The 23,636-nt window shown below is 54.6% G+C and overlaps 2 protein-coding genes across 2 annotated transcripts; one reads left to right on the top strand and one right to left on the bottom strand.

Moving 5' to 3' along the window:
* LOC142042649 (E3 ubiquitin-protein ligase PHF7-like) lies at nucleotides 1-2,815 on the top strand. Its single transcript, XM_075052786.1, is given in 7 exon segments — nucleotides 1-399; nucleotides 733-824; nucleotides 917-1,018; nucleotides 1,298-1,422; nucleotides 1,654-1,893; nucleotides 1,895-2,026; nucleotides 2,250-2,815. Coding segments are annotated over 7 exon segments (852 nt in total). The 5' UTR covers nucleotides 1-356; the 3' UTR covers nucleotides 2,368-2,815.
* A 13,292-nt stretch (nucleotides 2,816-16,107) lies between these two features.
* Nucleotides 16,108-22,029, bottom strand: LOC142042765 (uncharacterized). The gene is made up of 12 exons (XM_075053019.1): nucleotides 21,828-22,029; nucleotides 21,025-21,086; nucleotides 20,418-20,571; nucleotides 19,914-20,170; nucleotides 19,436-19,521; nucleotides 18,933-19,021; nucleotides 18,721-18,847; nucleotides 18,231-18,354; nucleotides 17,656-17,784; nucleotides 17,202-17,347; nucleotides 16,789-16,914; nucleotides 16,108-16,237 (listed from the first exon to the last, which is right to left on the bottom strand). The coding sequence occupies exons 1-12, from the start codon at nucleotides 21,904-21,906 to the stop codon at nucleotides 16,171-16,173; spliced, it is 1,446 nt and encodes a 481-aa protein (XP_074909120.1). The 5' UTR covers nucleotides 21,907-22,029; the 3' UTR covers nucleotides 16,108-16,170.
* Nucleotides 22,030-23,636: the final 1,607 nt, after the last annotated feature.

Here is a 23,636-nt window from a genome sequence, read left to right as displayed (position 1 = left end):
GGCGTCCCTGCCCGTCGTCGGGGCGCACGCGGGCCAGCGGTGCTGATGTCACAGTGGCCACTGTGACCCGCGGGGGCAAGCCCACAAAAAGGAGCGCTGGGCACAGGCCGCCCGTCAGTGCGACCTGGTGAGGTGAGGAGAGGGCAGGGGAGGGACGGGGCTGGTGCGGGGCTGCCGAGGGAGGAGGGGGGCCCCAGGCCTCGGGGCGCTGGGCCTGTGCTGCAAGCTCACCCGCCTCTGGCTTCTCCCTCGCCCGCGCCCCGCTTCTCCCTCAGAGTCAGCAGAGGAGCATTTGGAGGAGACGCCCGGCGCTGCTGGGACAGGGACTCTCCGAACGCTCACCGTTGACGTGCGCCATGTCCGCAAGGAAGCAGAAGGCCCCCGACTCGATGGAGCAGGGTGAGAGCAAAGTAGCCCTCCCGCGGCGTAGCAGAGGGCTCGTCGGGGCGGTCGGCGTGGGGCCGAGAGCGGTGGCAGGGGGAGGCAGGAGCTCCCCGACCACCCCGGGGCAGGGCCCCTCCTGTCCTCAGCCAGCGGGGCCCAGGCTGGGCAGTGGGCACCTGCTGGGACCCCCGTGCCTGCAATGCCCCCTTCCTCTCCAAGGCCTCCAGCCCTGCCCATCAGCCAGCTCGGCAGGGGCAGAGCAGGCCCTTGGGGGCAATCCCTCAGGGACGCTTCCCCCGGCCCCGCAGAGGTGCTCATTCCCGGTGGCGTTTGCTCTCTCCCCTCCAGCATGCCTGCTGTGTCGCCGGGCAGAGGCTGACCCGGCTCTCTGCGGGGACAAACTGGAGAAGCGAGGGCTCTGTGCCCACGTGTTTTGCCTGGTGAGTTACGCCGGGGCTCCCTCCAGCTTGCCGACAGGCAGTCCCTGCCACGCTCTCCTCAGCAGCAGCTCCTCCTCTTTTCTCTGCTGCAGTTTTTTGCCAGCGGGCTTTTTCGGCGAGGGGCCAGGGAAGCAGGACTCATGGGATTTCTCCCCGAGGATATTGAATGTACAATCGCGTGGGCAGCGCAGAAGGTGAGCACCTGACAGGACCGGGGAGATCTGTGCCGGGAGAGGTTTGCGGGAGCCTGGCCCGGACCCGAGAAAGAAATCCCAGCCCTTCCGGCCGGCTCTGGGGCAGGAGTCTTGCTCCCAGCAGCTCCACAGAGGCTCCAGCACAGGAGCCTCGTCCGACAGGCGCATCTGCGGGGTGTGACCCAGCAGCGGCCACATCCTGCGCCCTGCCCGGAGGCGTGGGGCTGGCCGTGGCGGCCCTGGGGCTGCCGCTGATGGGGGCTGCTCTGCTCTTTCCAGCACTGCTTCGTCTGTGGCGAGAGCGGGGCCGCCATCCTCTGCCAGGAAACAGGCTGCGACCGCAGCTTCCATCTCCCCTGTGCCGTGGAGGGTGGATGCGTCACCCAATTCTTTAGGCTCTACAGGTAAGGGCAGCTGGCCCCCACAGGGGAGGCTGCTTGCTTTCAATCCTCTTCCTGCCAGCATCAGCCAAACAGGGAAGGAACCCGCAGTGACATTTCAGAACAGCCAGTCTCAGGCATAGCCACAGCCAGACAAGGTCTGGGGCTCCTTCACACCTCGTCTCCCCTCCTTGCCGCCACTGGGGAAGGAGCCAGCCCTTCTCTCCTCGCCCATCCCTTTCCTCTTGCCCCCAGGGCCTTCTGCTGGGAGCACCGCCCAGAGCAGGCAGTGGAGGCGGCTCCGGAGGAGAACACCACCTGCCTCATCTGCCTGGACCTTGTGGAGGAGAGAAAGTCCTACGGCACCATGGTGTGCCCAGCGTGCAGACACGCCTGGTTCCACAGGGGCTGCATCCAGGTAGGAGCCGTTCCCTCGCCCCCGGGATTTGCTCGCCCCCGGAGCACGGCAGGCGCTCGGCAGCACCAGGGCCTCACTCGTGCCCCTTACGTTTCTCCTCCTGCAGGCACAGGCTCTGTGCGCCGGCATTTTGTTCCAGTGCCCACTTTGTAGAGATACGGAGCACTTTCTCTCAGACATGATCACCATGGGGATCCGAGTCCCCATCAGGTTGGTGTCCTTCTGGCCGGCTCACAAGACAGGAGGCTGCAAGCGCTGTGCCGCGCCAGGGGCTGCCCCAGCAGTCCTTCCTGGCCCTCCGCTGTCCCGCGAGTCTGGGCTTCAGCTTCACGGAGGAGCTGGAAACAGGCGGGGGGGGGCGGCGAGCAGGGACGCCCTGCATCTCCCTTATGCCGGGGCAGCAGGGGCTCATCCATTCTCCTTTCTCCATCAGACTGCCGTCATGGGAGAACAGGCATCAATACGCAGAGCTAGGCGAGAGGCACAGCCGCTGCGATGCCAGGGAGTGCCTTTGTCCCGGAGGCAGGGAGCAGGCAGAGCAAGAGGGGTAAGTTGCCAAAGCTGCACCCCGGGGCTCTGTACGGGAACCCTGTCTCGCCAAGGGCTCGAGGCGCAAGGACCGAGACCGAGAGCTCGGCCGGACAATCCCGTGCTGCGGTCACTTTGTCCTCCCAGCCATGAACCCCTTTGCTTCCCCAGGCCCTGGCAACTGCTCCTGTGCTGCTCCTGCGCTGCCGAGGGCACCCACAGACGCTGCTCCGACTTGAGGAGCAGCACGGACAGCTGGGAGTGCGACGCGTGTGCTGGCCTGGGCACCGGTAAGAGGCAAAGCGCCCGGCTGCCCCTGGGCTGGGGCCAGGGGCCAGGCAAGGCCTGGCAGCGGGAGCCCAGGGTGGGCCTGGCAGAGCCTCTCTGCTCTAGGAGGGCTGGGGGCACCGCTCTGGCCTATCCTGCCCCGGGCCTGGGGGCCGTGCCCTTGACCTTCCTGCTTCCCCTTACAGCCTCCAGTGCCAGCTCGGAGCTCGCCGGGCCCAGCACTGCCAGCCAGGCAGGATCGGGGCAATCGCTCAGGTCTCCGGCACCGGAGACCAGCAGCCCCAGCACCGCCAGCCAGGCAGCATCGCGGTCCTGCGGCTCCCCGCCACTTCAGGGCAGCAGCCGCTCCAGCCCCCCTGGGCCCGTGCGGATGCGAGACCACTCCCGCTTGGAGTGGTCCCAACACCCCTACAGCCGGCCTGGAAGGTGCCATGACAGGAGCCGTGCGCCAGCACCAAGTGCTGAGAGCAGCACCCCCAGCCAGGCGGCGCCGGGGCCGTCCCACAGCTCCCCGGCACCCGAGACCAGCAGCCCCAGCACCGCCAGCCAGCTGCCAGCGGGGTCCTCCTCTGGCTCCCCACCGCTGGAAACCAGCAGCCCCAGCACTGGGAGGCAGGCGGCATTCAGGCCACCCCACGGCTCCCCGGCACCGCGGACCAGCAGCCCCGGCAATGGGGCATCAGGGCCGTCCCAAGGCTCCCCAGCGCTTGAGGGCAGCAGCCGCTCCAGCCCCCCTGGGCCCGACCGCGTGCGAAACAGCTCCCGCTTGCAACGCCGGGCCCAACACCCCTACAGCCGGCCCAGAAGACGCCGTGACAGGAGCCGTGCGCCAGCACCAAGTGCTGAGACCAGCACCCCCAGCCAGGCGGCGCCGGGGCCGTCCCACAGCTCCCCGGCACCCGAGACCAGCAGCACCAGCACTGCCAGCCAGCTGCCAGCGGGGTCCTCCTCTGGCTCCCCAGCGCTCGAGAGCAGCGGAAGCTCCAGCCCCCCTGGGCCCGTGCGGATGCGAGACCGCTCCCGCTTGCAACGCCGGGCCCAACATCCCTACAGCCGGCCCGGACGCCGCCACGGGACCAGCCGTGCGCCATCCCCGAGCGCTGGTCCTGATCCCCCTCCACCCGCACAATAAAGTTGGCCGTTAATCTCTGCGCTGGGACATTGCACGCTCATTCGTCGGCTTCCTCCTCCTCCTCCACCTCTCCCTTTCTTGGGGGGCAGCCGTAGGGGCTGGGCCCAGAGCGTTGTCCTCTCCCTGGCGGTTGGCAGCACCTTCCCCAGACCTCCCTCCTCGCGGGCTGGCCTTGGCCGGCTGCCCCGCGCCATGGCCGTGGGCTTCGGCTCTCTGCCCCCGCCGCCGGGAGGGTGGCCCGGCACGGCCCAGTCGGCACCACCGCCCATCTCCGGCAATGTGGGCTGTGCCCCCCGCAGCCGGCACGGCCCTCACGGCTCGCCCCCCAAAATCACGCGCCCCGGCCCCAGCGACTTTTGACACGCTTCAACTCTGTCTCCTTCTCGATAAGGCTATAACCCATTTCCCACCCTTGTTGCCCCGGTTGGTGAGAATTGGGGCAAAGTGGCAAAGCTACTTTTCTTGGAATGTTGAGGTCGGTGTCACGTCTGTCTTTGTGACATGGAGAATTCTGCAGCTTGTGTTTCTACAGTAGCCAAAGGCCATTCCCGTTCCCCAGCTCCGGGTCCTGTTCTCCAACGTGATTGCTGCTGCACCAGCTGAAGGCTTCCTTCTTGCAGAACAAGCCAAGAAATCCTTTTTAAGAGAGACTGCAAACACCTGGTCAGGAACGCGCTCCTCAGAGCTCAGGAGAGCCAGGGCAGTACCTGTTACTCAGGGCTTGAGTCCCGTCAGACGCCCTTTAGAGCAAAAAACCCACACGTGCTCTACGGCAAGGTAACAGGGGGCCTGGGAAATGTCAGTCATCCAAAAGGACTTCCCTCCCGTTGGAGACCAGCAAGTACCTTTCTAGTGCAGGAAGGAGAAGAGATGTGGTTGCAGAGTGACGGCTGATCAGCTCCGCGGAAGTTGGCGCAGAGCTGGAAGGCTGAATCAAAGAATAACGGTGACCAAAGCGCAAAGAGAATCCCCTGGGCTGGCTGTACAGATGTGAACCACCCTCTGCTCTTCAGGCAAACTAGAGGTGGTCTTACGGTGTGTGCATTGAGCGCCTTCCTGACAGGCCTTGATGCAGCATGCGAGTTGCTTCATTACAGTAGGGAGCAGCTGTCCTCTCTGAGGAAGGCAGGGGAAGCTGGGAGACCCGATGGGCTTTCCTGCCAACAAAGAGGAAGGAAAGGAGGTACAGAGGGTCCAAAAGAGAACTCGGTGGCAGCGCTTTGTCCTTCTGCTCTTGCCTGCTGTGACTGGGAAGACGTGAGCTCCGGGCGCCTGTCGTATGGGCTGTTGCATCATACGGCTGACGGGGAGCTGGGGACGTCCAGCTGGCAGGGCCAGACCTTGACGAGGTCTGCACGGCAGAAACATGCAACGAGGGAAAAACTGATGTGATTCCTGGGTTTAATCTGGCAGCCTTGTGTTCTTATACTGTTGGGCTGACCTAATAATATGAAGGTAGCTTTGAACACCTGGAACTTCTTTTTCGTGTCCTATTTTCCAGGCATCCCTTAATCTACGGTCTTCCTCCTAGGGAGGGTGAGTCGGGCCCGGTGTTAGTCAGCAGAATTTGCTGCTGGGGGCTCTCAGTTAGCGAGGTTTAGGAATACCTCTGTGGTGCCGCTTTGGGGAGTTTCTCCCTGCATCCGTCCTCTCTCCAGCACTGAGGCAGGCATTGGGAAAGCTCGGTGCTTGCCCCTGCATCAGCACCTTCATCTCACTCAGAGGTGGGGATACAGCACTGACCTTCCGGCACCAGGAACTGTCAGGTAGGCGGAATGATCCTCCCGTCCATCCAGCGCTGCAATAAAGAACGCCTGCTTTCTAACACTCCAAAATTGAGCCTTAGAGAATTTCTGAAGGGCCGACTTAACGGTAACAGTCTCAGTTAATCCCAGGCGCCACAGGCCCTGTACCTGCTGCCATCGCCTCCTCTCCATCAGCTGTTTTCCAGTCTCTTCCACCTCACCCCAGCTCAGGTGCTCAGGGCTGACTGGGGGCTGCCGACCCTCGGGGCAGCCGCAGGAACCGCTCCGACCTTGGTTGTGGGGTTGTCCCTGGGGCTGAGCGCTCGGGCCCAGGGCTGGCGACCACGGAAGGGCCCGTGGGCCGTGAGGAATCCAGGTCCCCCCAGCCCCGTCCACGCTGGGAGATACCTGCCCCTGCCCCTGGTCTTATCCCCATCCCTATCCCCATCCCCATCCCTATCCCCCTCCTCGCCCCGGCTGCCCCCACCCCATCTCTCCTCCATTTCTCCTCAGGCCGCTCAGCCTCCCGCCCCCTCTAGCTGTGACTGACAGCCCGCCTCCGGCTCCGCTGATTGGCTCAGCCGTGGCCAATGGCGCAGCTGTTGCCAGGCTGGCAGGGGCAGCCGAGGCCTCTCCTCACAGAGCTGCCCCCCGCCGCTGGCGAAGGTGGACGGATGGATCCCCGGAGGGATGTCCCTGACTTTTTCTGGGAATGCTGTCCCGGAGCCCAGCCAGAACTAGGGCCGTGCCTTCCCCAGCCCGCTCTTCCCCCGCCTTGTTAGGTCTCCTTGTTGCCACCAGCTGGTTCCCAAGGCTGGGCCCGGTCCGCTCTCCTGGAAGCCAGGGCTGTGGCCTTGGCTTTTCGCCCTGCTCCCTCCCCTCGGCATCCTCAGCTCCACCACCTCAGGGTCACTGCAGCCAAGGCTGCTGCCGACTTTCAAATCCCCAACCAGTTCCTCCTTGTTCACCAGCGCCAGGTCCAGCACAGCACCTCTCCTGGGTTCCTCCATCTCCGATTGGGTTCCTCCCTCTCCTCTGGCTTCTTCCATCTCCGACTGGGTTCCTGCCTCTCCTTCTGGGTTCCTCCCTCTCCTTCTGGGTTCCTCCATCACCAGCACCAGGTTAAACAGAGCACCTCTCCTTCTGGGCTCCTCCATCTCCTTCTGGGTTCCTCCCTCTCCTTCTGGGTTCCTCCATCACCAGCACCAGGTTAAACAGAGCACCTCTCCTTCTGGGTTCCTCCATCACCAGCACCACGTCCAGCAGAGTACCTTTCCTTCTAGATTCCTGCCTCTCCTTTGGGTTCCTCCATCTCCTTCTGGGTTCCTCCCTGTCCTTCTGGGTTCCTCCATCACCAGCACGACGTCCAGCAGAGCACCTCTCCTTCTGGGTTCCTCCCTCTCCTCTAGGTTCCTCCATCTCCTTCTGGGTTCCTCCACCACCAGCACCAGGTCCAGCAGAGCACCTCTCCTTCTGGGTTCCTGCCTCTCCTTCTGGGTTCCTCCCTCTTCTTCTGGGTTCCTCCATCACCAGCACCAGGTCCAGCAGAGCACCTCTCCTTCTGGGTTCCTCCATCTCCTATTGGGTTCCTCCCTCTCTTTCTGGGTTCCTCCATCACCAGCACCAGGTTAAACAGAGCACCTCTCCTTCTGGGTTCCTCCCTCTCCTCTGGGTTCCTCCATCTCCTCTGGGTTCCTCCATCAGCAGCACCAGGTCCAGCAAAGCACCTCTCCTTCTGGGTTCCTCCATCTCTTTCTGGGTTCCTCCATCACATGCCAGGAACTGCACTCTAGAAGCCTCTTAGATTGCCTGAGCCCTGCTGGACCATCCTTCCAGCAGGTACCAGGGTGGTTCAGGTCCCCCATGAGGACCAGGGCCTGTGAACGTGAGGCTTCCTGCTTTACTTGTTTGAAGAAGACCTCGCCTACCTCTTCCTCCTGAACAGGAGGTCTCTAGCAGATCCCTGCTAACACTCCAGCCACCTTGGTCTGTCTGCTGACCCGGACCCACAGGCTGGCTCCTGTCCCACCCCAAGCAGGAGGCAAGTCCACCTCCTTGCCTTCCCGGCCGGTCCTTCCCCATGAGCCCGTGTCCCTCCACCGCAGCCCTCCCACGGTGCCGTTGTTACCGAAATCTCGGAATAAAAACTTATCAACGCCAATTTAGTGTAGATAAGCAGACACTTCTTTATTGACGGCCGGGTGCGCGGGCGAGTCCTCTCACAAACCACGCACACCTGTAACCAAAACAATACACCTTATATTGAACTCACTTATGCATATTCATAAGATTACAAAGACGTCATTTGCATATTCATCGGATTTCCAGGAAATCATTTGCATATGTTAACGTCCATCACGCAGGCGCACTAAAGGTCTCTGGTGGTCTTCTAGAGTCCTCTGGTGGTCTTTCGTAGTCTTCCTCACTCGTCCGCTTCTTGACCTCTCAGGTGTTTCCAAGCAGCAAGCTGGTGTCCATAACGGTTTCCTTAGCCTTTAAAACAAACACTACAAGACTACCAATCTTTGTCAAAACTTCTGTGGTTAAATGATTTGGAACAATACTTAAATTCTTATGGTTACACATTATACAGTTCCTAAGCTCCTAAGTTTCTAAGGCTACACTTCAAACTCAACACTCCCATACTTATGCTTCACAATCTTCTACTTTTTAGTCAAACCAAACTCTTTTATAATCAGATTTTAATTTTCTTTTATCTTGTTATCTAAGTCCTAAATGTTCCTACTAGATGATCTTAGCCAATTTCTCCGGCCTTGGTACAGGGCTATACAGGGGATTTCACAGCAGGTACTGGTTGGGGTTAAATGTATAAAATACAACATACATATGATTTTGCTAAAATATTAAAATTAAATATGATTAATTCTAACTAAGAACAAATCAGTGACCAATTGGTAACATTTCCCCCCTTTGAAAGTGTTGAAGATTACTTCAATACTTTCACATCATCTTCATGACATTTACCCGCTATTAATTTGAGTAATGTTTTGCAAGCTGGCAAATCCCCTAATCAATCCTAACATCAAGTTTTCTTCAGACATTTTTTCAGGAATGCCAATCAGTTGTTCTGTTTCTATTTGCTTTTTGTTCTTAATCATCAAATCAGTCCGGATTTTCACCATCGTTATCTGCCGACCTAATATAAGGAGAACAATCACAAACACGTATGAAAAATTAGACATGTTTCAGGGTCAGTTTCAAAGTCTTTGGATCACGGTTAATAATCTTCCATGGAGTAGGTGCCTTCTTCACTCGGGTGTAGTGTATCCAAGCATCCGATTCTGCAATTTTAATAGCCGTAAAGGTGGTTGACAGTATCTGGAAGGGTCCTTTCCAACGTTCCTGCAGGGGTTCGAAAGTCCATGTTTTCACATAGACATAGTCTCCTGGTTGAAAGTCATGCACCGGAACTTCCAGGGATAATGGTCTATTCCACACCACTGCTCTTCTAATTGCAGTCAGAGTTTTTCCTAAGGAAAGCAAATAGTTATACACATCTTGTTTTCCTTTTACATGCATGTTCGGATTTGGTTCTGGAGATTCATAAGGTTTCCCATACAATAATTCATAAGGACTGACTGAGGTTCCACTCTTTGGCTGTACTCTGATTCGCAATAATGCCAATGGAAGTGCTTGAGGCCATTTTAAATTAGTCTCTTGACAAGTTTTACTTATTTGCCTTTTTAAGGTTTGATTCATTCTTTCTACTTTCCCACTGGATTGCGGCTTCCATGGGGTATGCAAATCCCATGTGATACCCAGAATTTTGCTAACATTTTGGACTACTTCTGCAACAAAGTGTGGACCTCTGTCAGAAGAAATTCCAATAGGAACTCCAAACCTTGGAATAATTTCTCGTAGTAACCACTTTACTACTTCCTTTGCTTGTGTGGAACGACAGGGAAAAGCTTCTGGCCATCCTGAAAAAGTATCAACCCCCGCCAGGATGTACCGATACCCATTTTGCCTAGGTAGTTCTGAAAAATCTACTTGCCAAAAATCTCCAGGCTCTATACCAGATTTTATTCAACCCATTTGAACCTTTTTCCTGATCACTGGATTATTTTTCAAACATACTTCACATTTTGCAGTTATGATTTTAGCTATTCCTAACATTCTGAGCGATACCACTTGTTTTTGTAAGGAAGTTACTAAGGCCTCTGCTCCCCAGTGACACTCCTGATGCTTTGTTTGAATTATTTCTCTCATCAGAAAGGCTGGAACTACTACCTGTCCTTTAGGTGTTACCCACCATCCGGCTAGGTTTTTCTTAGCATTTAATACTTGACCTAGCCTATCATCCTCCTCTGAGTATTTTGGTTCTTCCCTAGGGAGAGTTACTGTTTTAGAGGGAATTAGTGCCATTTGCAATGCTCGTCCCTTTGCCACCTTTCTTGCCGTTCGATCGGCTAAATTATTTCCAGCAATTTCTTTTGTGTTTTCAACTTGGTGTGCTTTACAGTGCATGATTGCTACCTGATCTGGTTTCTGAACTGCTTGTAATAATTGTAAAATTTCATCTTGGTGTTTAATATTTGATCCCTGGGAGGACAATAATCCTCTTTCTTTCCACAATGCTGCATGGACATGTACCACTCCAAAAGCATATTTTGAATCTGTCTAGATATTTACTTTCTTCTTCTCGCTTAGTTCTAAAGCTCGAATCAGAGCAATAAGTTCCGCTTTCTGAGCTGAGGTGGTACTTGGCAATGCTTCTGCTTCTATAACTGTGGTGTCTGTTGTTACCGCATATCCAGCGTATCGGACTCCTTGCTCCACAAAGCTGCTGCCATCCGTATACAGTTCCCAATCCGGTTGCTCCAGTGGTACATCCTTCAAATCTTCACGACTGGAGTAAACATACTCAATAGCAGCCAGGCAATCATGTTCCAATTGTCCTTCTTCCTGTACGGAACTTAAAAACACAGCTGGATTTGCCAGGTTAGTTGTTTTTAAAATTACATCATCTTGTTGTGTTAATATTACCTGGTACTTCATCATTCTGCTCGGAGAGAGCCAGTGTCCCCCCTTTTGTTCTAGAACAGTTTTCACCATGTGTGGGACATAGACTGTTATTGTTTTTCCCAAGGTCAATTTCCGAGCTTCTTGTATGATCATTACTGTTGCAGCCACTGCCCTAAGACAATTTGGCCACCCTTTACTCACTGTGTCCAGTTGTTTGGAGAAGTAACCGACTGGTCGTTTCCAGCTTCCCATCTTCTGGGTTAACACACCAAGTGCCAGGCTTTGCCTTTCATGGACGAACAACTGAAAATCTTTAGTTAAATCAGGGAGGCCTAAAGCAGGTGCAGACATTAAAGCGCGTTTTAATTCTGTAAAGGCCCTTTGCTGTTCTGGACCCCACACAAAGGAAGAGTTCTTTTGGGCCTCATAGAACGGTTTAGCTATTAGACCGTAGTTCAAAATCCAAAGGCGACACCACCCCGCCATTCCCAAAAATGCTCTGAGTTCATGGATATTTTTCGGTTCAGGTATACTGCAAATAGTTTCTTTGCGATCCTTTCCCAGTTGTCGCTGTCCTTTTGAACTCTCAAAGCCCAGATATATCACAGTCTGACATGCTATTTGGGCTTTCTTCCTGGATACCTTATACCCAGTTAGTCCTAGAAAGTTCAAAAGGTCAATGGTTACCTGTATGCAGGTGAATCTTTCTTCTGTAGCAATCAATATGTCATCCACATATTGTAGAAGTAAATGTTCAGGCCTTGGTTTTTCCTGTTTCCAGATTTCAAGCTCCTTTGCCAGCTGGTTTCCGAAAATTGTCAGGCTGTTCTTAAATCCTTGGGGTAGTCTTGTCCATGTCAGCTACATTTTTCGTCCAGTTTGTGGATTTTCCCACTCAAAAGCAAACAGCTTTCTGCTTTCCTTTTCCAAGGGTATACAAAAGAAAGCATCTTTCAAATCAAGCACTATAAACCACTGATGAGTCTCCTTTAATGCTGTTAACAATGTGTAAGGATTTGGAACCACAGGATATATGTTTTTGGTTATTTGATTCACTGTTCTTAAATCTTGCACTAACCTATATTCACCCGAGGGTTTTCTAACTGGTAGAATAGGAGTATTATATTCAGATTCACATTCTTCTAAAATTTTATACTCTAAAAATTTATCGATCAATTTTTTCAATTCCTGCCTAACTTCTGGTTTGATTGGATATTGTTTAATTTTTACTGTTCCTGCACCTTCTTTTAAATCTATTTTCACAGGTGCTGCTAATTTTGATTTACCAGGAATATTTGTTTCCCATACTGTAGGGATCACTGCAGCATCCACCTCTGGTGGAATTTCCTGCTCTTCCACCTTTTCTTGTATCATCAGGATTTCTCCTGGTTTTGACTCAGGTATTTTTAAAAAAAATTCCCCATCCTCAAAAACAATTTGTGCATTTAGTTTGGATAACAAATCCCTTCCTAACAAGGGTATCGGGCATTCTGGTACATACAAAAATTCATGTGTAATTATTTTGTTTCCAAATTTCAAATCCAGGGGTTGCAGGAATGGTCTGTTTTCCTCCCTCCCTGTGGCTCCTACTATGTTTGCTGTTTTTGTTCTAATTTTTCCTTTACAAGTATTTAATACCGAGAATGTCGCTCCTGTATCTACTAGAAATTTAACTTCTTTTTCTCCCAGCTTAATTACAACCAGAGGCTCAGCTGGGTTCCCCTCTGGTCCCCTTCATTCATCCAAAACCATCATTCTGGCTACCTCTTTCTGAATGTTTCCTTTTGAACACTGTTCGTTCTTAGGACAATCTCTTTTCCAATGTCCTTCCTCTCTACACAAAGCACACTGATTCACTCCTAAGGGGGTGTTAAAGTTCCGATTGCCAGAGTTCACAAATCCTCCCCGTCCATAAGCACGTCGTCCTCTGCCTCTACCTCATCCTCTGCCTGCTGTTTCTGTCATCACAGCCAATAATCTATTTTCTCTGTTTCTCCTTTCCTCTTTTTCTCTGTTATTATATACTTTCCAAGCTGCTTCCAACATTTTATTTAGGCTCCTTGAATCCTCTCCTTCCAGCTTCTGAAGTTTCTTTCTAATATCTGGTGCCGACTGCCCCATAAAAATCAAAGCCAGCTGTATCTGAGCCGCCTCTGTTTCTACTCTTAAATCAGTATATTTTCTAGCAGCTTCCTTCAATCTTTCCAGAAACGCTGAGGGAGATTCATTCTTATCTTGTCTCACCTCGTATAATTTAGACCAATTCAAAGATTTAGGCATAGCATGTTTAACTCCATATAAAATCCATTTCTGATATCGACTCAGCCTTTCTCTATGTTCCACGTTATTTGGATCCCACTGCGGATCCCCAGACGGAAAATTCTGCTCTAATGTTCCACCTGTTGTCCCACTCAATACAGCCACTTCTGCCTGTGCTTTGCCGGTCTTTAATACCATCTGCTTCTCTGTGTCATCCAGCAAATTATCCAGAATCACCTGTAAATCACTCCAGTCTGGATTCTGTGTTTTAATTATAGTATCCACCACTCTGCCTACCCTCTCCGGATCTTCTCTATACACTCCAGCTGCCTGTTTCCAAGCCATCAAGTCCGTAACTGAAAAGGGCACTTTGACATACACCGGCCCATCATTACCCACTCCCTGTCGCAGGGGAGCTACCGTTTGTGCTCGCTGCTGCCGCAAGGGAGCTACCATTTGTACTTGCTGTCGGATCCTTCGCGAAACGGGGGTATGAATTACAACCTCAGACGGCTCTTCCTCCACATCCTCTAGTCCACTGCTAGCCGGCTCTTCCATCCGTTCCCCATACCCTGCACCCCAATTCCTTCCTCTCCTAGGAGGAGATATATCCAGTTCTGGCCCCTCATCCTCTTTGGGAGCAGTGGGAACAGTTATTTTCTTTAAACACTCCTTTCCAGTATCACATGCCAGACAGCATTTCTTCCCTTTCTTATTATCAGAAGTCACAGCCATCACCAAATTGTCTCTACTAGTTAGCTTACATTCATCCTGTCAATCCCGTCTCTGTCTTAAGTAAAAGAATAAATCCACATATGGTACTTCACTCCATTTCCCTTCTCTTCTACAAAACAACATTAACTGCAGAATGGTGTTATAATTCAGTGTCCCATTCACGGGCCACCTTTCCTGATCCTCCAATGTATACAGAGGCCACTAATGATTACAGTATTCAATCATTTGATTTTTTACGTAAATCATCATGCAATTCACCCCAATGTGCCAACAAACATCCCAACGGAGATGTTTTCGGTATCTTTCCATCAGTAGACAAATTTCCCATACTCTTACTCTTAAATAATTTGGCAAATGCCATTATGTTTATACCCAATACCAAATATCTATTAAATATATATATATTTCAAATATCAAAAATCAATAATCAGTTATCAAATGTTAAATACCAAACCAAATATCAAATGCCAAGTATCAAATACAAAGTTTCAAATACCAAATGCATGTATCAAACACCGGATATCAAATACCTGATCTTATACAAATAACAATTGTTGCCAGGTAATGGAGTCCACCTACTTGTCTAGGGCACGGACAAAGCCGACTTCCCTAAGCAAGAGTCATAACCAATATCCCCTGGCAAGATTAGTAACCAACTAATATATTCACACTTTATAACTTTCAACCTTAATAAAAGACACTACAATCGTTGTCAAGTCTCGCTTCGTGCTCGATTGCACGTCCCACACTTACAACAGTCACACTCACAATACTTCCAAATACTCAATGTATGTCACCAAAATACACATACACTCTAACCCACTCCAAAATGCTTTTGAAGCTGGGACTCTAACCCAGAATCTTCAAAAGTTGTGGGACTCTAACCCGCTCCAAAATGCTTTTGAAGCTGGGACTCTAACCCAGAATCTTCAAAAGTTGTGGGACTCTAACCCACTCCAAAATGCTTTTGAAGCTGGGCCTCTAACCCAGAATCTTCAAAAGTTGTGGGACTCTAACCCACTCCAAATTGTCCAACCCAGCAATAGCTTTCGCTTATGTCTTACGGGCAGACGCCTAGGCTTCCACTTCCTTCAGGATCCTTTAGTGCAACCCTGCGCAGCTTTCGCCGCGTCTGACAGGCAGACGATACCGGTGGGACTCTAACCCACTCGGGGGGACTCTAACCCCAAACGATACCGGTGGGACTCTAAGCCACTCAGGGGGACTCTAACCCCACTTAGTGGGACTCCAACCCACTTACTTAGTGGGACTCTAACCCGCTCGGATAGCTATCCTTATTATTTCAAAGAAAGAAGTGTCTTACCAAATCCAGGGGACGTCGCAAAGAGCCTTATGGATCGGGGATCGATGGGTATCCCCGAGAAATCCTCGGTGCCGGCAGGAACCGATCAAGTCCCCGACTCCTCCGGTCTCTCTCAGCGAGGTCCCATCTGGGTCGCCAAAAACTGTTACCGAAATCTCGGAATAAAAACTTATCAACACCAATTTAGTGTAGATAAGCAGACACTTCTTTATTGACGGCCGGGTGCGCGGGCGAGTCCTCTCACAAACCACGCACACCTGTAACCAAAACAATACACCTTATATTGAACTCACTTATGCATATTCATAAGATTACGAAGACGTCATTTGCATATTCATCGGATTTCCAGGAAATCATTTGCATATGTTAACGTCCATCACGCAGGCGCACTAAAGGTCTCTGGTGGTCTTCTAGAGTCCTCTGGTGGTCTTTCGTAGTCTTCCTCACTCGTCCGCTTCTTGACCTCTCAGGTGTTTCCAAGCAGCAAGCTGGTGTCCATAACGGTTTCCTTAGCCTTTAAAACAAACACTACAAGACTACCAATCTTTGTCAAAACTTCTGTGGTTAAATGATTTGGAACAATACTTAAATTCTTATGGTTACACATTATACAGTTCCTAAGCTCCTAAGTTTCTAAGGCTACACTTCAAACTCAACACTCCCATACTTATGCTTCACAATCTTCTACTTTTTAGTCAAACCAAACTCTTTTATAATCAGATTTTAATTTTCTTTTATCTTGTTATCTAAGTCCTAAATGTTCCTACTAGATGATCTTAGCCAATTTCTCCGGCCTTGGTACAGGGCTATACAGGGGATTTCACAGCAGGTACTGGTTGGGGTTAAATGTATAAAATACAACATACATATGATTTTGCTAAAATATTAAAATTAAATATGATTAATTCTAACTAAGAACAAATCAGTGACCAATTGGTAACACCGTCTACCCACCACACCTCCGTGGTCACAGCGTGGTCACAGCCCTGTAATCCCACGCAGATTCTGGCCCTGCGAGTGGTTCTCCACGCTGCGTGCGGGAGCGTGCGGGCACTTCAGGGAAGCACCAGCTGTGCTGGTTTCCCCGGGAAGGGGGCGAGAGCCTCCTCCGTCGTGCTACCTCCGTGTTGGGATGTGCGGGAGAGGGGCTGCACGTGTTTGCGCTGTGGGGTATGCGTGGACTTTACTCCCTCCTGCCCCTACGAGCCGTTCTGGGATCACGCGCGGGGGGGGTGTAACCCCTTTAGACCATCACCAGGCACAGACCAGTCAGTCCAGCTGGGAACAGCCCCAGAGCCCTTTATTTTGTATTTTTAGGTGGATCTGAGAAGCTGAGAAGCCTCCCAGCCCCTTTTTGCTAACAGCCACTGCTACAGCTGCCGCCTCCGGCACCTTCTCCTCCGCTGCGGTACCAGCATCGCGTGCTAGGGAGGAAGAAAGAAAGCCTGTGAGCGTATGGACAGGGAGAAGGCAGAGAAATCCTGCAGGCGTCGCTCAGGCCACCAGTGATGGGATCTGCTTGCGACGAAGCCTCCAGTTGCCTATGAAGAGGGGGAGGCCCCTGATGCCCAAGGCCCTGAGAAGGTCCCAGGTGCAGCTGATGAGCCTGGGGCTGAGTCGAGTGGGGCAGAGACCTTGGGGGTCCCGTACAGGCGTCCCCCTCGGGGCAAGGTGTCTTGGGGCAGGACTCTGCGAGGGAAGGACGTGCTCTCTGGTTTGGAACGGGGAGAGGCGGCCATCGGAGGGATCCCTCTGTCTTCAGCCAGGACTTTCACGTCCCACATGGAAAGCCAATTCTAGGTGCCCAGGCAGCCCCCTTGGCTGCCAGGGAGGTCCAGCCCAAAGCCAGCCTCCAGAACCTGCTTCCGTCTCACCAGGGGTGTCAGAGAAATGCCCTCTTTCCCCCAGGGCTGCCCTCGGTGGAGGGACGGGCCTCGCAGCCGGGGAAGCACCATCCCTCTTTGGAGATAGTTACCAGGGGAGCTGCCTCTGCTGCTCCAGCTTCCGCCGCTTGTTCTCAGTGACGTGCCTGAAGATGGTCCTCCGTTCCTGATGCGGCTCCAGCCTCCTGAGGACCTGGGCCGCTCGTGGCGAAAGGTGGCTGCAACAACAGGGGAACGTCATCCCTCAGCCTCTGCCGGAGACCCCGCCTGCCTCTGCCCTCGCACAGCCCCTGCACCCACCCGGTGCCGCGTGTACTCAGCCTTCCACCCTGCGGTGAGCTTTGGGTCTTAGCTGCGGGGGTAACCCAGGTCATCCCCGCGTTAGGAGACATCGGAAGGTGTCCTACGCAACCCCAGGACGCAGGCACGGGGGACGCGGACATCCCTGCGGGGTCACGGCCGCTCGAGTGCCCCCAGGCTGCGGCCGGAGCCGGCGCACACTTACTCAGGCTGGAGTCTCTGCAGCTGGGCGGCTGCTGCCATCTCCTCTGCTGGGAGAGGGTTTTCAGCCTTCCGCCACCTCCCGCCGACCTCCTTTCTCCTGGGCTGGGCTGGAGGGTGGGGAGCCCGAATGCCTTCAGTGCCGAGCACCTGCCGAGGAGGAGACGCTCTCAGCAAACCAGACGGCAAACAGAGGCGCCGTTTCCCAGAGGACCTCTCGAAAGGAGCCTGCAGCGGGACCTGGGGGCCGGGAGGCTCAGCACCAGCGTGCCCGTCATCACGGCTGACGGCTGCTTTTGCCCCTCGGGTCCTGCTGCCAATCTCTCCCTCACCCAGATGAGCGGGCAAACCCCTGCCCTGCGGCTGGGTGTCAGTCCCGCTCCCACCCCCCTGGAGACCTGCCGCCCCGACGGAGAGGGCCGCTGCTGCTCTCAGCGGTGTCAATCGCTGCCCCGTACCTGGGGCGGTTGTCGCTCCTCCCCTGCAGACCAGGCCTCCCACGCCGCCCATTCTGCCTTTGCTTGCTGTCGCCGCTCTTCCCACCGGGTCTTCACTCGCTCCCACTCTGCAGACAGCTTCCAGACCTCCTGGAGGGGACAGAAGCGCAGCAGCAGGCAGGATTAGTCTCAGCTCCCGGCGGGGCTTCCTTCGGGTCTGACCCGTGTTGGTGCCCCTTGCCTCAGCCGGTCGGTCGGCAGCGCTTTGCCCCTAACAGATCGGGGGCCGTGGAGTCACGCCAGGCTCCTCAACTCACGGCAAACACAGCGGAGTGACCAAAGACCTCCACTGTCAACGACCTAGAAAGGACTTGTACGTTCTCCATAGCCCCTGGCCCGAAGAAAAAGTGTTTCATGACAACGCGGGGGCAACAGCAGGCGGGAAGGGCGTGCAGCACCTCCCTTTTCCTGAAGAAGATCTGAAGGAGGTGACGATGAACGCACGCCAAGGGAGCCTTTCAGGACGGCTCTCTGCCCAAAGAGGCTTTTGCCGAGTCTCGAACAGCACGGTAGTTACAGCAAGGCAGAGCACGTACCTGCAGCGCTCTCCTGCAGCCTTCAGAAGACGGGAGCGCAGCGGTGGGCCTGGCTGGAGGAGCTGGCTCCTGCCTGCTTGCCTCCTTCGTCCTGGGGGAGCTGCCTGGACATGGTGGGAGCAGACTGCAAAGAGACACCAGGAGGAGGCGGCGTGAGCGTGGGGCAGGTGGGTGCCCCATGCTCTCCGTCTGCTATCAAAGCTCCCCAGGCTGGCAGAAGAAGCGGTGGAGGTGGGACCGTTTCCCATCAGATGGATGGGAGAGGACTGCACCTCAGGTCTGCTGTAGGAGCAAGCAAAGTAACGTGGGGTGCGCTCAACCTCCGCTGCCTTCCCCACTAAGGGGCCTGTGATGGGGCAAACAAGCTCGTAAAAACCGTGGGGCACGTGCCAGGGACCTTCCCGAGTCCCTACAGCCGGAGTTTCCAAAGGGGACGTCTCTCCTACGTGGGCGCAAGGGTCCCTTTCATCCCTTCCCACAAGGGTCTCACCTGGCAGAAGGCTTCTTCTTCTCCGTGTCTTGCTGCCTGGTGCCCGGCCCCTGGTTTGGCAGCGCGGGGAGGGAATACTTCACCCGCCTCTGCAGCAGCTTGTCAGGCGCCTGGCTTCCCTCTGTACCTGGGAAAGGAGGAAGCTCTTCAGAGCAGCCCCGTGGGGAGTGCGTTTGAACCGGGCTCTGGACAGCAGGGACCCCTTCCCGTACCTCTTCTGACCCTGTGCTTTTCTGCAACCTTCTTGTGCCAGGCGGAGAAAGCCTCGGACGCCGGTCTGCCGATCACCAGGAACTGAAACCTGGAACGCGAATGATGACACAGGCTTGAAGACCGGTGACCTCCTACCCTCTGCAGCTTGCCGGCACTAATCCTCCCGACTGTCGTGGAGGCGTCGCATCCCTTTTCCTTTGTGGCCCTGCACAGGTTTTAGCGGCAATCTCCCCCAACCCAACGCTGCCTCACCATGTGCAGTTGGTTCTCGCTGATGGCAATGGCAACAGGCTGGGCGTGAGAAACACGATCACGATGCCGGGTCACTCCAGGAGAATACACGCATAGTGCCAGCTCAGCATTAGTTAACCAGAAACCAGTCGCTTCACGATTGATCCCTGACTCGATGCCGAATGTCGAGCCCTGACAACGCGTGCTCCTGAGCAGGAGCTGGGAAGCCGCCCGCTCGGCCGGTCAAGGGCTGCAGAGGAAAAGCACTCACCTCGGGAACGCGTGGGCAGGAGCAGCCTGCACCTCCTGAGCGGCGGTCGCTCCACCGGAGACAGCTGCCCCTGGCATCCACAGCCTCTGCAAAGCGACACAGAGCTGTTAGAAGGTTTCCAAGGCAGTTTCCTCTTGGCTCCCAAAGGAAGCAGACCTGTCTCCCGCTCCAAAAGCAAGCCGCTTCTCCAAACCTCTCTGCCAAATCCTCCTCCATCAGCGTTAGCCCTTGCTCTGCTCTGGAGAAGCTGCACAGCCAACACTGAGACCGCCCGCGCAATAACACCGCTGGGCTTTTTGTAGGGCAAGGACCCAGGAGAAACTTTCTTTGCTAATGGAGAAGTCAGCGGGGGCAAGCACGGGGAAAGGTGTTTGACTGTCCTGCCACGTCCAGGCTGGCCAACGGCGACCGGGTTGCTCACCCTTCCTTAGGCTTCCCAAAGACACGGAAGCAGCCCTCAAAACCTCGAGCGACTTACAGTGTGAAGCAGCGCAATCCGGCTGGCCTTCCTCTCCAGCCCTGTGACGCAGTCAGAATAGAACCGCATGCACAGGAGGTCGTCTTTGCAGGACAGAACACCAATGCCCTTGAAGGCGAAGGAGAGGCGCTGCCCGTTCTTCAGTTGGGAAGAGTACAAGAGGATGGTCTCTTGCACGCAGTCCTTCACCACGTGCTGTGGGAAGGAGGTGGCTCGCGACAGCCGCTTGTAGTTCAGCGGCTCGATCTTGACATTGCCTGCGAGGAGGAGGAACGTGGTCACTGTCACAGCAGGCCAAATTTCCACATAAGATTCATAACAAAATGCCAGAGGGAAGGGCGCTCATAGAAACAGGGGAGCAGTTAGTTTGGGGGGAGCTCAAGCCACCCCCTGACCTTTAGAGGCAGTTCTCTACTTCTCCCAGCCCTTCCCAAAGAGCCGAGAACACACGGTCCCCCCCCAGACATGGAGGGGGAAAGCGGAGGGTGGCCGCTGCTTTCTCACCAGGGATAACCACTGTGGGGAACGCGAGCTCCTGCACACACAACACATCAAGCTCCAGTCGGAAGACGGGTCTTCGAACCACGTACACCTCTTCTTTGCCCTGGAATTGCTCTTGGAGCATAGCGAAGGTCCCGAGTCCTGCGACCAGGACACCCTGCCCAGGAAAAAGACAAAAAGGCTGATGAGCGAGTACTTCAGAGATGGGAAAAGTGAAAGCTTAGGAAAAGGCCCGTGTTCTCCATTTGTTTTCTTGCCCGCCTCAAAATATTCGCTGACATCCCTTGGCTAGAGAAGATCCCAGGCAATTCCAGCCCAGGGAGGGAATACCCCTGGGACTGATTCCCAGGGATTATCCTTGGCATGGCACCAGCATAATCGCCTGCCTCTCTGCTCGGCCTCTCCGCTCTGACCACAGCGAAGGGTGAAGCCCTATCGTGTGCTGAATGCTTTCTCAGACTAGATCTGGACTTGGTTTCTCTCCCGGTTGACCAAGAAGCAGCTCTGGGCACACGGGCTTGTCTCGGTGTGCCGCCACGATGCTCAGGGAGGGCTCGCTTCCCGGGGCCCAGGCCCTCCGGGGCAAAGGGGGAGCAAGACGCCAGCCCACCTTGTCCTGCTTCAGCTGTCCCAGGATGTACGCAGACACAGCATCCCAAATAGCCACAACCTCTGGAAAGCAAAGGAAAGAGGTGTTGGGCTCCAGGCCAGCCAGCTCACAGCCTCTCGGCAAGCTCCTCGCCCAGGGGTTGACAGATGCCGGCGTCCGCAAACAGCCCAGACAAACGCGGCCACGGCTGCGGAGCTGGGCTGTGCCCCGATTTCCAACTGCCAGCCTTACTCTGCTCCCGGGGCAGGGCTGGGGTACAAATGGGGATGTGGGAAGGGCTCAGGACCGGGGCTGTGGCCATCTAACCCCCAGAAAGCCTTGGCACCCCAGAGCCCAGGACGTGATCTGCCAGCCTGGTGGCACAAGGGGGTCCCACGGGGAGGACGAGAGGTTCTCCCAAAGGAGACTTTCTTCAAGGGAAAGGGCTGACTTACAGCACAGGCATTTCCAGCCGGCTCGCGAGAGCCTTGTGGGAGGTGTAGCTGTCCCCCCCAGCCCCCGGGACACAGAAGCCCTTTTCATCCCAGAGCCGGAACCCCACGAGGGGCCAGCTTCCAGGGAAAGCTGGCCCTGGATGGCCCCCCTCGCAAGGGGACGGAGCCATTCCCATGGGAGCCTCGGGGCTCCGGGCAGCACCAAGACCTGGTTGCCACATCGTCCCCCGAGTCCAGTGGGACCCCCAGGCAGGGCTCTCGCAGCAGCCCCCAGCCCTGTCCAGTCACCCCCACAGCCCGGCAGCTGCAGCTTTTTCCAGAGGCCAGCCCCGCTGCGACCCCTCGGGAAGGAATTCCCAAACCCCTTACCCTTGGTGGAGAGCTGCAGGAGCGTGGGGAACAAGCTGCTGAGCTCCAAGCTGACGGCCACGGTGCAGCAGCCCTCCATCGCGCCTGCCGCTTGCCCTCCGCTCAGGGAAAGGGATGCTCTTCGCAGCTCCTCGCCCAAAACTCCTCTCCGACGTGCCCCTGCTCCTCTGCCGGTTACAACGGGTGCCCCCAGCGCAGCCCCGCTGCCTCCCGATCCCGCTCCTGGCTGTGGAGCAGCTCCGAAGCACAGCAGTGGGGAGCCCCTGAGCAGTGCCCAGCAGCGCCCAAGCCTCGCCGGGAAGTGACGGCAGCGCTGGGGAGACCTCCCTGGGATGCGGGGCATCCCCCTGTGACATCAGCCCGCATCGTTTGAAGGTGCATTATGACGCCAGCAGGGAGCCGGCGCAGCTGGGGAGAGAGGAGATGGATTTCCCTTCTCGTCCTGGGAAGCAGTCATCCCCGTTCTCTCCGAGTTGCTCCGGCAGAGCTTGCCGTTACCTGTGCTGGGAATTGTTAGGATGAATAGCCTGGCTTAGCACTAGAAGCTAAAGGAGTTGAAGCCTCAGGCCGCAAGAGCTGAGCCAGAGTCAACTTTTTGATAAAGCTAATGCTGCTAACCCAGAACTAGCTGAAAGTGGCAGATGCGAGCAGAATGAAGACGACCAAGGAAACCATTCCGAGAGAACGAGGTAACTTCAGAAGAATGCCGGCCCAGTGTGGAAGAATTGCTGGAGGTGACTTACTGACATGTCCCCCCGCCTCTCTTACGGGAAGGCGAACCGCCAGGGTGGAATACAGTGGATATGCAAGGAATCTGTTCCATAATAATTCCCTAAGCAACATAATCTGCAACCTTCGACGTCAGCAACACGAGGGGAGCTTGGTGTGCTGACTCTGAGAAACAACACGGAGGGCGGAGCAGAGCGGAGACACCGCGGCCAGGCTCTGCGAAATCACCGCAGGGATGGGGAACTGGAACCACAGGAACAAGAATGGAAGGTTCCTGCATTGAATCCACTAGAGCAAGGAGGTGAAGCAATGGGGTTCTGTCAACGCTGTTGTCTTACTTCTGATTTATAAGTGCCCAGCTCTGGAGCACTGACATGGAACTTTGCTCATTATAATCTCATTATAATAGCAAAACACACCTCTGTCCCAAAAGCTACCTGCCTCTAAGGTGCAACCACCCCTCACTGAGCATGCGCTCTGAATTTTCTCTAGCATAGACCTTTAGAAGTAAAGCGAGGAGATTTTACACCCATCATGATAAAGGTATGTATGACTAGAGTCACTCAAGCTCCACCTAAAAATAAGAAAATAGTATAAAAGGGCTTAAGAGAGGAGGAATGCTGGGGAAGATACCATCATAGACAAGTCGGGAGGACATCGCTGACTTCTGGGATCAGTCGAGGGGTTGAACCTCTCTTCCCCTCCCCGCCCCCCCCCCCCCCCCCAATGAGATGCCTACTGGGTGAGATTCGGACCCTCAGTTATACCGAGTGCTTCCCCGGGAAACTCAGAAATCTCTGTAGAGTTTTTCCATAATTTAGTGTGCTTGTAGTCGACTGCATTATTATTTGCACGTGCTTTGCAGACAGTGTACGTATCACCGGCAATCCAAAAGAACCTGTACTCCTCTTGCTTTAATAAACTGTACTATTCATTAAAATCTAGCCGTGATAACTCGTTGAACGTGACTAAATTGAAAGGACAGTGCACTATTAGTGCATCTGTAATCGTGATAGTTCAATATATCGAACGTGACCGGAGTTAGAGTGCTGAATTGGGCATCACTCAGAATCTAAGCCT

The sequence above is a fragment of the Buteo buteo genome, chromosome 21 (genome assembly GCF_964188355.1).
Source record: "Buteo buteo chromosome 21, bButBut1.hap1.1, whole genome shotgun sequence".
Taxonomy (NCBI): domain Eukaryota; kingdom Metazoa; phylum Chordata; class Aves; order Accipitriformes; family Accipitridae; genus Buteo; species Buteo buteo.
This window is presented reverse-complemented; position numbering and strand designations above follow the sequence as displayed.

Coding starts and splice junctions, on each gene's coding strand:
- LOC142042765 (XM_075053019.1), bottom strand. CDS start 21,906: ATGGAGGGCTGCTGCACCGTGGCCGTCAGCTTGGAGCTCAGCAGCTTG. Junction 18,848..18,932: donor AAAGCACAGGGTCAGAAGAG/GTACGGGAAGGG, acceptor CTCCTTTCCCAG/GTACAGAGGGAAGCCAGGCG. Junction 16,915..17,201: donor CTGCAGAGACTCCAGCCTGA/GTAAGTGTGCGC, acceptor CTGTTGTTGCAG/CCACCTTTCGCCACGAGCGG.